Source organism: Suillus paluster, assembly GCF_016628075.1.
Source record: "Suillus paluster strain FC165 chromosome Unknown EDB91scaffold_404, whole genome shotgun sequence".
NCBI lineage: Eukaryota > Fungi > Basidiomycota > Agaricomycetes > Boletales > Suillaceae > Suillus > Suillus paluster.
In genome coordinates this window covers 1,100-17,688 of record NW_024537964.1, presented here as the reverse complement: position 1 = coordinate 17,688, position 16,589 = coordinate 1,100, and the positions used below count along the sequence as shown (strand labels likewise).

The following is a 16,589-nucleotide window of genomic DNA, read 5'->3' as shown; positions in this document are numbered from 1 at the left end:
AAGAGGAAGAAGTCTTGATGGCGGCTTTGAAGAAGGTCTATGAGGCATATCAAACATCCCCAGACGATGAACGTCTCCCCCTCGCGTTAGAGCGCCTCGCGTCTATTCGGGGCGGAAAGGAGAAAAACGCACGCCTTCAAAAGGTGCTGCATTGCAATGCCCTCTGCATCGTTTTATGCACGCGTCTCCTCAAGTTGGGTCAGCATTTTCGTCGTCGTCGGGAGTTCTCGGTCACTTGGCTCGCCAAGTCCATGGACGTCTGCATGGGGGTAAGTACAGCTATCCAATGTTAGACGATCGCGTAGATGCTGACGTCGTGCGATCGCAGTTGTATGTGACTTGGATAGAGTCGCGCTGCAAGACTCTAGCAAAACTCGCGTCTCAGAACGCTTTCCCAGATTCCGCCACGGTAGAGAAGCTGCTTGATAGAGCGGAGAACGATGATGAAGCTGCGAAGAAGAAGTTGAAAGAGTTGCGCATGTCGATCGAGAACTGTAAATCGGATGAAGAAGGAGATCTTGCCATATGGGCAGAGGTGATCGGCCCGTTAGACAAACACACAGCGGTTTTTCAGCAAGCCGCCAAGGATTCCCTCCAGGAGATGGTCCCAGCCTATGTCGGGCCGTTGAGCACTTATCGACAGCACTCCGTCGCGACCCTCAAAAAGGCCTGGTTATCGTCGGGCAAAGGCACGCAAGGCGGCGACAATCATATCTTCCAGCACCTCGACCGCGTCATCGCACGCGTCATGCTTCACCTCACGCCAGATGAGGATGAAGTGCAGGCCCCTGAACCGTTGCTAGGAGGCTTCATGCTCGACTACGCTTGGTCGTATATGTCGAGGATCCAGGAAGGCGTCGCTGAGGTGAGTTCAGGAGACTCGCGTCGCGAGATGAGGCTCACCTGAACGATCGTTAGATCTGTCGCTGGTTCGAACCTCTGCTCGATTACTGGCGAATCTTGCACGCCAAGAATCACGTCATGGACGACTGGACGACCGTCATGTTCGCCAACATCCAGGCGGACCCGCGCTTCAAAGTCAAAGGAGTCGATGTCTTGGTCAGTATCGTCGCGGCAGCAGCGGCAGAGACACTGATATGATTGACCATGCGCAGGTCGCGGACACCATCTGGATGTACAGGGATTCATTGGTCTTGCGCTTGCATAATGCGATGATGACGCAGAAGCGAAAGCAGTTCGCCCGTCCGAGCGACAAGGATGGATTGAAGGCAGGATTCGATTCATTGTCGCCTAACGAGCAGACCGCAAGCGAGGCGCTGACGATGTTGATCACGAAAAAGCGAGCCCTGTCGGCTTCTGGTACGGAGGTCACCAAAAATCTATCCAACGAATCGCAAGTGGTCGCAGGAACGATGGCCCTCCATTGCACCTCGTGGGACTGGCTCTCTCCCGCGCTCAGGAATGTCAACAGAGACATCGCGCCCTGCGTGCAGGCCATCGCATACGAGAGCTCGTACATACTGAAGTACCGACCGGCCCTGTTGAAAGATCAGTGGATCGGGGCCCTGCGCTGCATGCTGGAGAATGATTTCACTGAACGAGTGATGTCATTCCAGACCATCGATGAGAATGGAAAGCTCCGCTCCATGAAGCGATGGTTGTGGTGGGATCGACTCCCTCTTAGTTCCAAGCAGCAGGACCCAGCGACCGTCGTCGGCAAGATCAAGGACAGTTCTGTGATAAGGCAGCAGCAGCAGCAACAGCGTCTTACCCTCGAGAACGCCGACCGCGATGCCCTGACCAAAGCCATCAACACTATCGCCGGTCTGAACTGTGCGAAGGTGTTGGGCGATGGTCCCACTCTGATGTCGACAGACGTCCTTACGCCTCTGCAGGCACTTGTCGAAGTGAGTCCTGTTTTCCGCGGTGACAACGGTTGCGTGTGCGATCATACCCAGTCATCTTGTTCTTGCGGGTAGCACATGCAACCGTTGCATGTGCTACTTCATCGGGTCGTTGCCTGTCCGCGTTGGCCACCGTTGTATGTGCGGAAGTCATGGTAGCTGACCGTCGTCGTCGTCGTCCCATAGGGTCTGCAGTTGAACAGCGCACGACGTAGAATGCGCATTCTCAGCGGGGACAACGAAAAACACTTCAACGCTGAAACTGACATCGACGACCTCAAGATCGTTTTCCCAGCTGCGGAAGCGGATGAACACACGACGGTGAGTACATGCAGTCTATTGCAATCACTGCTCGTTTACACACATTGCAATTCATACAGTATCCCGCGGCTGACGACGACGACACCGACAAGGAGGAACAACCCTTGCATGTCGAACGTGATGGCAGCCACATCGATGCTCAGAAAGAGTCTTCTGTCCCGGCGACAGATGAAGGTCCTGCTCGCGAGAACTCCCCGCCAGCTACGCCAGCTGTTCCACGCACCATCCCCAAACCACGCCCCAAACCACGCAGGCAACGTCAGCCATCGCCTGTCCCAATGCTTATTGCCTTGCCTGCAACCGACGACGACGTTGATCAATCGTCCTCTACAGGACACAGAGCATCGAGCGTTGTCCCAGTGCCTCCAGAACCTCGTGAGTGTATTTGTCCATTTCACATTCATTCATGTCGATCTCTCGATGTCAGAACGCCTCGACGTCGTCACACTCTCTTCCGCGCTCGCCACCGTTGCGTCCGCGACGACCGCGCAAGGTATGTTATAATATAATACGCTCCTGTGTGCTGTGCGCGTTTACCCTCTAATGCTGTTGCAGTTGCCCTCGAAACCATCGCATCCACGACCGTTGAACAACGTATGTTTCATAATTCATTGTACCACCACTTACACTCATGCGTACATGCAAACAGCTGTTGACGCTGTTCAACCTACCGCCGAGCTCGCAACGGTTGTACCCGCGGACGATCAGACCGACATCTGTGCGTTTTCATTGCGTCGTCGTTCCAGCCCAGGTCTCATCCTGTTTCAGCTGAATGCTTCCCTGGGTCGCTGCCACCGCTCACTCAGTCCTCACCTCCAGGCACCCCTTTAGACGGCTTTGCCACCTCAGATGTCAGCTGGTTCAAGAACGGTCGTGAATCTGAAGAAGACGACACCAATGCTGATATCGCAGAGGCGCGTGATCCGCTCGATGAATGTGCGCACTCGCTACCGTTGTCGACGTCGAACATCGTTGACCCTCTCTATCTTATTTCTTTCTTAGCATACCATCCCACGCAAGGTTTGACACAGCCGATCGACGCCGCAGACACCCAGGTTCGCAGAAGTGGTGCGTCCAACACAGATCCATTCTTCGCATCATTCGTGACCTGACCCCAAAGCAGCTCGCCGCCACCCTTCTCCCGCTCATGCACCCGCTGCTACCAAACGTTCGCGTGCAGCTACTGGTACGTCGACTTTTGTCTTGTCCCCACGACCGATCCGACTTTCGATCGCTCAAAATAATCACAGGCTCTTCAGTCGCGTCGACGTCCTCGTCGAATGGCAAACAGAAGAAGAAGAAGGCACGTTTCACCACGCCAAACATGCCCGATGACGATGAAGACGAGCTCATCGTCCTGCCGAACGTTTAGAGTGATCGAAGTTTTCGCGTCTGTCTTTCTTTCTCGCCACCCCGTCCAAATGTCCTTGTCTGTCGTGTCCTATCGCTTGCCAATGCTTGTAATGTAGTTGTAAATGCAAATCCACATGCCGCTCTTGACCCCATCCGAACCGCGATCCATCCTTCGTTCGTCCAGCATAACCTTGCTCCTCATATCAGATCCTAACAATGTCCATCTCCTCCGTCCGCCGTTTCATTTTATACTCCCATCATCCCCTCTTCTTTGGCCCACCCATCCCTCGTATACTCGCCCCAACCTTTCGACTTTATCGCCTTTTCCATTCACTCGCTCATATCGATTCAGACCGTAGCTACTTGCTTCACATGTAGCGCTCGCAACGGTGGCGAGTGCGCTCTACGAACCCCTTTCATCCTTGCAAGGTACCATTTCATCTTGACGTCCCGTTCCATGTCTGAGCAGCATATGTCCCATTCTCTCATTCTGAACCCTCAAACGTAGCGTTCGCAACGGTGGCGAGTGCGCTCTACGAACCCCTTTCATCTCTGCAAGGTACTCCCACTTCATCTTCAGGTCCCGTTCGATCTCCGAGCAGCAGATGTCCCACTCACTCTTTCCGATCCCTACCCGTCTCCCAATCCTGCAACGAACTCGCGTCCGTCCGAGTTTCTATCGAGTCCCTCTCTATTTTCCTATGCTACACTTTATTCACGCATCAGCAAAACACTTATCTGAAGTCCCCATATAGGCAGCATTGCACAGCGCTACACAGCGCTGTCCATATGGGGACATCCCTGCGCATCCAATTAGCGTTTTGCTGATCCATCTCTCTCTCCTATCTACCTTAAAACTACAAGTCCTCCCGCCCAACATCTCAGTCCCTTTCCCAACCCTCATATGTAAGTCCAACTTCCCCGTTTTACCTTACAAACCACACCTGACATCCCCTTACGTATGTTTCTTATCACCTGCTACAATAGTCGACCCCTCGGTCCGTTTCCCAACGCTCCCACTCTGATTTCTTATCGCCTCTATTTCTCGCTGTTGCAATCACCAAGTCGTCCGTGGTCTTCAGTCTGAAAACCTTGCCCTTGCTACGTATCTTTCACTTTCATATGTCCCCTCGTATATCTTCATTCTACTCCCCCCTGTCAATCTCAGCCCTCAAATATACCTCCCGCCCAGCGTATATTTCATTTATCGCACTTTACACAGTTTCATATTTAGTCTACTACGTCGCGTGATTCCTACCTCAGCCCTCGTCTCTCTCTCCAGTGCGCCACTGACGTCGGTACTCTTTTCATACTCCGTGTTCTTAAGTCTCTCTCGCTTATGCCCATTACCTACCGTATACTATCTTCGTATGGTCACCCACAGCAAAATTTTTACTTCTATTGCTCCCTTCCTCTAATCATCTCATCACCACACTTCAGACCATTTTGAGCGCCCTCCACAAACAGCCCTTCCCCTCTACAATACCTCTTATACAACTTCCTCGTGCATGCCCCTCTGCCTCTGCCTCTGCCTCTGCAGTCGCATCCCATCAATAGTAGCCCTCGCAACTCTTTCTTCCCCAAACATCATAACATGCGGTAATGCAACGCTCATCTCCACTAGCTTCACAACGTCTTTGTGCCTGGTCTACAGCTTGCTCCAGCATGGTCTTCCTGCCTTCCTGCCTTCCTGCCTTCCTGCCTTCCCTCCTTTCATTCCCATCGCCCCCGCAATAAACAATCCCCTCGCCATCAGCCCTGCTGATCGCCTCACTCTGAACAACATGAATCCTTACTTATGGAAACAATCATTTCCATCCCCATCCCATCCTTCCTTCTTTTGATCCTCACTTTAACCCGTCAGGCGTACAAAGCTCCATTTCACTTTGACTCCTCCATCAACAAACTCTCGCCGCATGCCTTCCTGCAATACAGCACTGCACAACGCCACAGCATCATCGTCCCATTGCTACCATTGCCGTCCTACATCCCTGATGTCGACCATTGGCGCATGAGTCATCACAAACAGTCTTTGAACCATCTGCAAAAATGGTTGTCGTCATATACCTGATCCGACCCCTCCAACAATATTAACATCCACTCCATTCCCCCCGACCCTTCATCCCTCCCGCTTTTCAATCACCTCTGCTCCATCCGCCCTCCCCTCCTTTCAATCAGCTTCCCCATCCCCTCCTGTGGTTCCGCTCCACCCCCTGACCAGTCGCCTTCCATATCGTCTCCATTCAACTGGAACCTCTTTCCCCATTTAGGTATATACTTTCCCCTTTCGCACATAGACCTTACTTCCGGATCACCGGTAAGTCCTATAACCCCTCCATTACTGATCCCATGCGCACATATCGATATCCGCCCTGACTTACGTCTTCGCCTGTGTAAGTGCTTACAAATCGTATGCTCGGTACATAGCCTTACGCCATAGTCTCCTGACCGCTGCCTCCTACTTAGAAGTATATAACCATACCCTGTACCTAGCTAGTTTCTCCAGTCTTAATATTACTTGCCTTCTTGCAGTTTCTACTCGTGAGAATTCTCAGTGGGACCTTGCTCCCTCTGGACGCAAGTTTTACCTTGTTGTCGCCTCCAACCCTCCGCTCCGACTTAGAGCCGTGCTCTAAGTCTTCGCTCTTACTTCTCCACCCCTACCAATCCCCTTGCTCTCGTCCCCTCACCGCACTCTTCCCCGCATTTCCTGCTCCGCTCCTAGTCGGCCCGCCGCTAGTAGCACTTACTTCCTGACCCTCAAAGCGGGCGGACCAAAGCGGTCTACTCGTTCTATTGTCGGACAGCATCGGACCCGCTCCAAATTTGGGGCACATGCTCGGCTAAGGGCGCAGCGCAAGAGCTGAAGCCAAGCCCTGACCCCTCTGCTTCTCGGTCTGAGCATGGTACCTAACAGTTGTCATGCTAACTTCCTCTCAGGTACAAAGATGAAGCCTACGAACATCTGTTGCAATGCCTCTTCGCTGATCCTAACGACTATATGAACGGACTTCCCAATGCCTCGATCAAGAAGTTGACCGTGCGCGAGTTTGCCCTCCATATCTCCCAGATGTCGCAGGCCAAGGCTCCAATATCTGTTGCAACCTGTCTCATTTCCATGGCGCCGTCGACCACCATCTTTCACATCGCTTATGTTCGCATGCTCAAATATGACCCAGAATGAATGTCATATTTCTGAGTAGCACTCGCAACGGTTGCGAATGCTATGCGACCGATTACTATTACTATTACTATTACTATGAGTAGCATTCGCAACCGTTGCATGCGTGACGACCAAGCGTGTATGATTCAATGTCGCCTGAATGGTCTGTAGTGACATATTGCGAACATCATGTTGCATTGAGTCATGATGACGACCGTTGCAAATGCGGAGTACACTGAATATGCAGTCGCATTGGGAGTCGGACCTTTAATAAGAAGATGGTCGGAGGCTCCACAAGACCAAATACTGGTAATGCGAAGGAAAGTGTCTCAAATAGGGGCGACTGTTAAGGCTAGCTCCTAAAAAACCGGAAACAGATTCCACACGACCATTTTGTTGGGAGCAAGCCTTGCTCCACATTTTTAACAGTCCCCCCCCCCTATTGTGGAAGCAACATTGTGGCGGAAGGCTTTCCTCATGAATGTTCATATCTGGTCATGCCAGGAATTGGTCATGTGGAACCTGTGACCGGTTTTTAGGAGCTAGCCTTGACGGTCGCCCCTATTGAGATGCTTTCCTTCATATGACCAGTATTTGGTATTGGGGAACCTGCGACCCTCGTAGCCTTGCCTCTGTTGGAGCACGTTGGAGTTGATCTACACTGTTTCCCATGCAAGGGGCGACTGCCAAAAGTGGAGCGAGATCGGTGGCCCATTTCATGGGGACAGCATTCCTCCACATTGTTGCTCTCATACAAGGAGCGACTGCCAACAATGTGGAGCGAGACTGACCACATGAAATGGAAATGGGCGACCAACCTTGCTCCACATCATTGGCAATCATCCCTTGTATGGGAGCAATGATGTGGAGGAAGGATTTAGCGGTGGAAAAACAGATCACCGACTGGCAAGGGGCATCGAACCTTGCAATCAATATTCAACGGCATGTTTCATAAAATCGATGCTCATGCTGAAGAAGCCTTCACACGAGTTCACTATGCATGCATTGGGTGAATACTGTGACGACGTCGTAGCAAGCTTGCGAAGATGGATCGTACATCCATCCCTGCATGGCTGATCTGCGATCACAGCAGTTGCTTCGTGATCGAGCAGTAATGCTCCTTGATTGCAACATATTTCTATATGAACAGAGCCCATATGTGGGCCAAGCGGTTGAAAGGCAGCGATGGTGCCACTGAATCGATCTATATTATCCGACAATATGATAGGATAACAGCTGATGATGCTGTCTAGGTGTCGGCCCAAGATGATGAGCCCTATGCAAGGGGGACCAATCTTCCTCCATTTTGTTTCTCCCATGCAAGGGGCGACTGCCAAAAATGTGGAGCAAGATTGGTCGCCCATTTCATGGTGGAACTCTATCATGAGGCCTAACCTTAATATTGCCAGTATGTGGTCATGCGGAACCTGCGACCCTTGCAGCCTTACCTCTGTTGGAGCATGTTGGAGTTGATCTCCGGCGAGCCTCCTATCTGTCCTTCGAAGTTGAGGGCACTGTACTGGCATAAGGAGCACAGGGCACGAGCTGAAGGATGATGGAGCCAGCGTGCAGCCTATGCTGCCCACCGCCTATATGATATTTCTGAGTAGCACTTACAACGGTTGCGAATGCTACAAAACCAACCACGCACCCCTACAAGACCGAGCCAATCATGTATATCACACTCGAGCCAAGTAGCACTTGCAACGGTTGTGAATGCTACAAAACCAACCACGTACCCCTACGATACCGAGCCAATCATGTATATCACGCTCGAATATCATCCGCGAGTAGCACTCACAACCGTTGCATGTGCGACATTTTCAACACACACGCACACATCTGCATGTTTGGTATCTGCGGTTGAAGCTTGAGCCAATGTCGCAGCGTCCGTAGCCATGTCTGCTGCTCGATGTTTATGTTTTGGCAGACTGCAAGACAATCTGTCAAGCAACGTCAAACTCGAACTCCATTTCCTCAAATTCACCCAAGAGAAATGCTCTGGATGTCATGAGGGGCTCCCTCATGCAGCTGTGTGAGGTGCATGCCAAGGGATGTGCTGGATTTCCAGTTGATTTGCAGCCACCACATAGACGTCCTGCATGAATCTCTCGGTGGCTGCAAGAGCGTTTTCAGGGGGATATTTGCCACTCAGAAATATGACATTCGTCCGGTTTTGGTTTGCACACCGGCTCCATCCTTGTTCAGGTCGGAAGTAGTGCATACCTGTCACATGCCAGTTCTGACCCCTCCGACCTTATTTATATCCTCCCCCCCCTGTTCTATATCCTTTCCGATTTTCTCACGCTTCCGCTTCCGCTTCCACTTCCGCTCCCCTCATCTCCACTCAACCCAGTCGCTTCCCACATCCATTCCTACCCTCCCACTACACCCCCCTCATTGGTTGCCTTCTCCCTTAGGTTCCATTCAACTGGACCCCTTTCCCCATTCAGATATATACTTCCCCCCTTTGGTACATAGCTCTTACCTCTTGCATCACCGCTTAATCCTATACCCATCCGATCACTGTTCCATCTCGTACATATCGACATCCGCTCCGACTCATATGTTTTTCTGCGCAATCCTACTTGCATGCCGTTCGCTCAGCACATAGCTTTCTGCTATGCATGGCTGAACGCTGGGTTCTTACTTACAGTATATAGCATATCGCGTGCTTGGTCTGTATTTACTTAGGCTTAATATTGCTCGTCTTCTCCCAGTTTCCGCTGCAGAAACTCTCCGTAGGACTTGCTCGACTCCGCACACAAGTTTCATCTTGTCGCCACCTCCCCTCCTCCCCTCCCCTCTGACTTAGAGCTGTGCTCCAAGTATCTACCTCTATCACCCTCCGTCCAATTAACTCTACCTCCGAGCCCTCTGATCCCTTCTGCCTGCCACTTGCTTGCTCCACCTCTTTGCCCCCTTACTGGTGTGCCCACCCCTAGTAACCCTTGAGCTTGCGACCCTCAAAGGGGTCCAAAGGGGTCCACTCCTCCTATATTCAGACAAAATCAGTACCGCTCAAAATTTGAGGCATGTACTTGGCTAAGCGTACAGCGCAAGAGCTGAAGCCAACGCCTGATGCCTCCGCTTGTTTATCCAAGGACGGTTCCCAACAGCACGACATGATGGCGATCCCCCTTTGTCAGTTTGCCGATCTCGTGTCCATCCGGTCGCTCCCATCATCTGATTGTAGGTACGTCATCATAGTTGATGTGTCTGATAAGGGTCCCTAATAATCTAATCCCCGGAGTATGGGGCATACTCCGACCGCAACTGCCATATCAGGAAGTTGCGTCCAGCCGCGACTACCATATTGGGAAGTTGCGGTCGGCCGCAAGTCGGCCACGAGTAAGGAAAGGTCAGCCGCAAGTAAGGATAGGTCAGCCACAAGTAAGCATGTCAGCCGCAAGTAAGCAAAGGTCGGCGGCAAGCAAGCAATAGGAGTGAAAAATAAGCTGTCGACGGCTTATTTCAAAAAAAAAGTGGAAAGCAAAGTTGTAGCCAGTAAAGAACTACATATAAAAATAGTGGTGTGAAAAAACATATGTATATAAAGACACTAGGGCTATACTACGAGCCGCAAGTAAGGTAATGAGTCAGCCGCAAGTAAGCAAAGGTCGGCCGCGACTTATATGGTCATTTCAGAAATACATTTCAAAGTTGTAAAAAAATATCTTCTGGTGGGCTGGTACATATGTTAGAGGGTACTTTCAGGATGGATATGAGCCAACAATCAAAGAAAACGGCGGTTCGGTTATGGAGATATTGCCAAAATACTGACTTTTTAGCCCCACCACCATATGTCACAAACATTGATCTCCAGATGGTCCAGGACCATCACCAATCGATTCCTACACCTGAAAAACCCCAGGACAGTCCTTTACAGTATCGGTTTCAAGTTAAAATCAAGTACAGCAACATATAGGAGGTAGGAGGGAGGAGGAGGACCTTGTATATCTCAGGAATATGATTTTTCCAGGGAAATCTGGCATCACCACCGTGTTCAGAGGGATCAAGAGCCCCCAGGAAAAATGCTTTTGGAGCACTGGCAAGTCATGGGAAGTCTGTAAAAATCGATCTTTGGGTGGGGCAGCATGACAGGGGTGGTCAACTTTGGAACATGATTTTTAGAGCGAAATCTGGCTCGACCATCGTGTTCAGATGGTCAAATAACCTCCAGAATGAATCCTACCTAAAGCCAGGCAAGTCATATGAAGGCTGAAAAAATCGATCTTTGAGTGGGGCAGCATGGCAGTGGTGATCAACTTTGGAACATGATTTTTAGAGCGAAATCTGGCTCAACCATCGTGTTCAGATGGTCAAATAACCTCCAGAATGAATCCTACCTAAAGCCAGGCAAGTCATATGAAGGCTGAAAAAATCGATCTTTGAGTGGGGCAGCATGGCAGTGGTGATCAACTTTGGAACATGATTTTTAGAGCGAAATCTGGCTCGACCATCGTGTTCAGATGGTTCAATAACCTTTAAAATGAATCCTACCTAAAGCCAGGCAAGTCATATGAAGGCTGAAAAAATTGATCTTTGGGTGGGGCAGCATGGCAGGGGTGGTCAACTTTGAAACATGATCTTTTGAGCGAAATCTGGCTCGACCAACGTGTTCATATGGTCAAATAACCTCTAAAATGAATCCTAGCTAAGGCCAGACAAGTCATATGAAGGCTGAAAAAATCGATCTTTGAGTGGGGCAGCATGGCAGTGGTGATCAACTTTGGAACATGATTTTTAGAGCGAAATCTGGCTCAACCATCGTGTTCAGATGGTCCAATAACCTCTAAAATGAATCCTAGCTAAAGCCAGGCAAGTCATATGAAGGCTAAACAAATCGATCTTTAGCAAGGAGAGCATCATAGGGGTGGTACTCAACTTTGGAACATGATCTTTAGAGCGAAATCTGGCATGACCAATGTGTTCATATGGTCAAATAACCTCTAGAATGAATCCTAGCTGAAGCCAGACAAGTCATATGAAGGCTGAAAAAATCGATCTTTGAGTGGGGCACCATGATAGGGCTGGTACTCAACTTTGGAACATGATTTTTAGAGCAAAATCTGGCATGACCATCGTGTTCAGATGGTCCAATAACCTCCATAATGAATCCTAGCTGAAGCCAGGCAAGTCATATGAAGGCTAAACAAATCGATCTTTAACAAGGAGAGCATCATAGGGGTGGTAGTCAACTTTGGAACATGATTTTTAGAGCAAAATCTGCCATGACCAACGCGTTCATATGGTCCAATAACCTCTACCATGAGTCCTAGCTAAAGCCAGGCAAGTCATGTGAAAGCTGAAAAAATCGATCCTTGGGTAGGGCACTATGATAGGGCTGGTACTCAACTCAACTTTGGAATATGATTTTTAGAGACCAAACTGGTATCACCAATCCATTCATATGGTTTAATAATCTCAAGAATGAGTCCCAGTCAATGACAAATTCGTCATATCAAGGGCTGGTAAATCGATCTTTGGATGGGGCACCATGACAGGGGTGGTAGTCAATTCTGGAACATGATCTTCAGAGACCAAACTGGTGCTGTCAATCAATTAATAGTGTTCAATAACCTCGAAAATGAGCCCTAGTTAATGACATGTTTATCATATAAAGGGTTAGTGAATCGATCTTTGAGTAGGGCAGCATGACAAGGGTGGTGGTCAACTCTGGAACATGATTTTTTTGGACAAAATGAGCATTGCCAGTGCATTCAGAGGGCTTCATAATCTTAAGAAAGAGTCCTAGTTAAAGTCAGACAAGATGGATGAAGGCTGAAAAACTCGAGCTTGAAGTGGGGCATCATGACAGGGGTAGTGAAGACAGCACTGGAGATGTTTGAGGTCAATCAGTCTCAAAAAGAGAAGAAAGAGGTGGATGGTCTGCCATATTCTATATTCTTCCCATTATATTGCCTTTGAATCTCATCATAGAATGATTGGAGCCAAATTGCAAGGATTTAGGGTGACATACCCATGACCGTATCTATGACTGTATCTACACCCACATGGTGGCCTGAAGTGCTGCATTTTCTATGGATCTATCCTTTCATTTGTGCTATAGTAGTAGTATATAGGGTGTCAGAGGAAGTTAGGTTAGTTAGGTTAGGTGGTGTCGACACACGAGCGCGAAGCGCGAGTGTGGAGATGTGAAAGCTGTGAGAGGAGACTATTCGGTAGCAAGTTAGCCCTCGCTTTGGTGAGCAGAGGACGCTTTCGATGGTACTGGCCATCTCATCAGGCTGAATAGTGGTTTTTATACCTGTAAGGCTGTAGATGTGAATCTATCAGCTATTTGTTGTTATCGTTGTAATAGAACGATAGCAAACATAGAAGGATAAGGGTTATATCAGTACCCGGATCTAACAATCCAATGGAACGCGTTGGATAAACCGTCGCAGGACTGCAAAGGAATGAAAGGAGTCCCTTAGGGGCCGTCATATGATGCAGAGTGGGTGATAAGATAAGATCACCGGAGGGACGGCACCCGAAGCCGTTACCAGCGCGGAGCGCTGGTACGGCTTCCAGAAGGAGAGGCCGCCGGCTAGTGCATGACATAAGGGAATCAGGGGTTCAAAAATGACCGAAGCTAGAACAAAACTAATAATCTAATCCGAGTAGTATGGGGCATACTACCGGTCGCAACTACCATATCGGGTAGTTGCGACCGTGCGCAACACCCAAAGGGGTAGTTGTGACCGTGCGCAACTCGTGCGCAACCTGGTCGCAACATGTTGCTTATACTGATTGATGATGGAAAGTAGGAGTGAAATAAGCTGTCGACGGCTTATTATTTGAAAGTGGTGATTGCGACCGTGCGCAACTACCATATCAGGAAGTTGCGACCGTGCGCAACTACCATATCAGGAAGTTGCGACCGTGCGCAACCATTAGTAAGCATGCGCAACTACCATATTAGGTAGTTGCATCCATGCGCAACTACCATATTGGGTAGTTGTGACCATGTGCAACATACCCAAGAGGTAAGTTACAACCAGTTGCAATAGCTAGGGCTATACTACCAGCAACAAGTAAGGAAATGAGTTGGCCGCAAGTAGGCAATGGTCAGGCAATAATAGCAGTAGTCAAGAAATAAGCCGTCGACGGCTTATTTTTCAGTTTTGAATTCTGACAGTTTATACCAGTGGTGAAGAAATAAGCCGTCGACGGCTTATTTTCAGTTTTGACAGTCAATACCTTTGTGTCAACTGTAGGACAAGTTATAGACTGGTATAAAAAATAAGGACTCAAGGACAAAGGCTAATACGATAGTGTCAAGTCAATGGTGTCAAGTCAAGAGACTCTGATAATGTAATCAATACATGTAAAGTAGGAGTGAAAATAGGCTGTCGACGGCTTATTATTTGAAAAGTGGTGATTGTGACTGTGGGCAACCTATGACTAAGGGGGCGCAACTACCTTATTGGGAAGTTGCGACCGTGCGCAACCTATTAGTAAGCATGCGCAACTACCATATTAGGTAGTTGCGACCGTGCGCAACATACCCAAGAGGTAAATTACAACCAGTTGCAATAGCTAGGGCTATACTACTAGCCACAAGTAAGGAAATGAGTTGGCCGCAACAAAGCAAAGGTCAGGTGGTAATAGCAGTAGTCAAGAAATAAGCCGTCGACGGCTTATTTTTGAGTGTATGATTGTGACAGTTTATAGGAGTGGTGAAGAAATAAGCTGTCGACGGCTTATTTTGACAGTTTATAGGAGTGGTGAAGAAATAGGGGTCGACAGGTTATTGTAAGCTGATAGTCTTAAGTCAACTGAAGAGACTATGGTAGAGCGTGGGAATATTTTCGATGAAAAGGAAAGTTGTAGCTAATGTGTAGGGGAGTGTAAGGGTAGTCTGACGAGATGAATAGGTGAAGATACTAGTGAGTTATAAGGAAAATAATGGAAAATGAAGGGTTGAAGAAAGCAAGTGAAGGGTGGGAATATTTTGGATGAAAAGGAAAGTTGTAGCAGTCGTGTAGTGGAGTCTAACCATAGTCTGACGAGATGAATAGGATAAGACAGTAGGGAGTTATAAGGATAAGATTGAAAAATGAAGAGTTGAAGAAAGCAAGTGAAGGGTGGGAATATTTTCGATAAAAAGCAAAGTTGTAGCAGTTGTGAAGGGGAGTGTAAGGATAGGGATAGATAAGGACAGGATAAGAAATGGAAGTGTAGTAAAAATAAGGATAAGAGGGCAAGGATAAATAGGAATAGGAAGGATAGGAAGGGTAAGTGCAATAGGAACAAGAATAGCAATAAGGATGAGGAAGATAAGGATAAGAGGGATAAGGATAAGAATAAGTGTAATAGGAAGTGGAAGGGTAGGAATAGTAAGAGGGACGAGGATAAGAGGGACAGGAAGTGTAAGGATAAGGATAAGGATAGGAATAGTAAAGGGGATAAGGATAAGAAGGATAAGGAGTACAAGGGTAGGAACAGTAAGAGGGACGAGGTCAAGTGTAATAGGAAGTATAAGGATAGGAATAAGGAGAGGGATAAGGATAAGAGTGATAAGGAGAAGGATAAGGAGTATAAGGATAGGAATAGTAAGAGGGATAAGGATAAGAGTGATAAGGTTAAGAGTGATAAGAATAAGTGTAATAGGAAGTATAAGGGTAGGAATAGTAAGAGTGACAAGGATAAGGATAAGAGGGATAGGAAGTATAAGTATAAGCGTAGGTATAAGTGTAGGAATAGTAAAAGGGATAAGGAGAGGGATAAGGAGTATAAGGACAATAAGGATAGGAATTATATAGGATTTTCGTATATAGGTTTGGGTACAGTTAGGGTTTTGTTGACCCCCAAGGGTCCCAAAACATAAATGACTCGGACATCAAATAGATTTTTGCAATGTATAATGAATAAAAATGCAATATATCACTGATAAAAAATCAGGATTACAGTGTAATAATTGTACTAATTATCATCAGTGGTATGAGTTGTACATCCTCCTATGTGAATCACAGATGCAACCGTTGTGACGGCGGAAAAATCAGGCTTACAGTGTAATAATTGTACTAATTATCATCAGTGGTATGAGTTGTACATCCTCCTATGTGAATCCCCGATGCAACCGTTGCGACGGCGGAAAAATGAGGACCACAATATAGTAATTGTAACAATTGATCTTACTTGGAGAGCCGCGGATAGCCCCGTTCCATCGGCGGCCTAGGGGATATGAGATGCAGAGCCGCGGATAGCCCCGTTCCATCGGCGGCCCATGGTGTATGACTACAACGAAATAATCGATCTGACTCGCAGGAGCCGCGGATAGCCCCGTTCCATCGGCGGCCCGTGGGGTATGAGGCCAAAGAAATAAAGTGATCATATTTGCAGAGCCGCGGATAGCCCCGTTCCATCGGCGGCCCGTGGGGTATGACTACAACGAAATAAAGTGATCATACTTGCAGAGCCGCGGATAGCCCCGTTCCATCGGCGGCCCATGATGTATGACTACAAGGAAATAATTGACATTATGAGTTGTACATCCTCCTATGTGAATCCCCGATGCAACCGTTGCGACGGCGGAAAAATGAGGACTACAATGTAATAATTGTAATAATCGATCTGACTTGTAGAGCCGCGGATAGCCCCGTTCCATCGGCGGCCTAGGGGATATGAGATGCAGAGCCGCGGATAGCCCCGTTCCATCGGCGGCCTAGGGGATATGAGATGCAGAGCCGCGGATAGCCCCGTTCCATCGGCGGCCCATGTGGTATGACTACAACGAAATAATCGATCCGACTCGCAGGAGCCGCGGATAGCCCCGTTCCATCGGCGGCCCATGTGGTATGAGGCCAAAGAAATAAAGTGATCATATTTGCAGAGCCGCGGATAGCCCCGTTCCATCGGCGGCCTAGGGGATATGAGAT

General features: G+C 48.6%; 2 protein-coding genes across 2 annotated transcripts; both read left to right on the top strand.

Annotated features, from left to right (window-relative positions):
- Nucleotides 1-17: 17 nt before the first annotated feature.
- EDB91DRAFT_1258133 (uncharacterized protein) lies at nucleotides 18-3,558 on the top strand (the record flags this gene model as incomplete). The annotated part of the gene is made up of 13 exons (XM_041324333.1): nucleotides 18-269; nucleotides 329-865; nucleotides 919-1,059; nucleotides 1,116-1,868; nucleotides 2,052-2,186; nucleotides 2,246-2,561; nucleotides 2,614-2,679; nucleotides 2,742-2,780; nucleotides 2,836-2,904; nucleotides 2,955-3,122; nucleotides 3,189-3,254; nucleotides 3,310-3,372; nucleotides 3,437-3,558. The coding sequence occupies 13 exons, from the start codon at nucleotides 18-20 to the stop codon at nucleotides 3,556-3,558; spliced, it is 2,727 nt and encodes a 908-aa protein (XP_041168539.1).
- A 10,550-nt stretch (nucleotides 3,559-14,108) lies between these two features.
- On the top strand, nucleotides 14,109-15,580 carry EDB91DRAFT_1294456 (uncharacterized protein; the record flags this gene model as incomplete). The annotated part of the gene is made up of 4 exons (XM_041324895.1): nucleotides 14,109-14,165; nucleotides 14,192-14,223; nucleotides 14,431-14,463; nucleotides 14,893-15,580. 4 exons carry the CDS (start codon nucleotides 14,109-14,111, stop codon nucleotides 15,536-15,538), a joined length of 768 nt encoding a protein of 255 aa, XP_041168538.1. The 3' UTR covers nucleotides 15,539-15,580.
- Nucleotides 15,581-16,589: the final 1,009 nt, after the last annotated feature.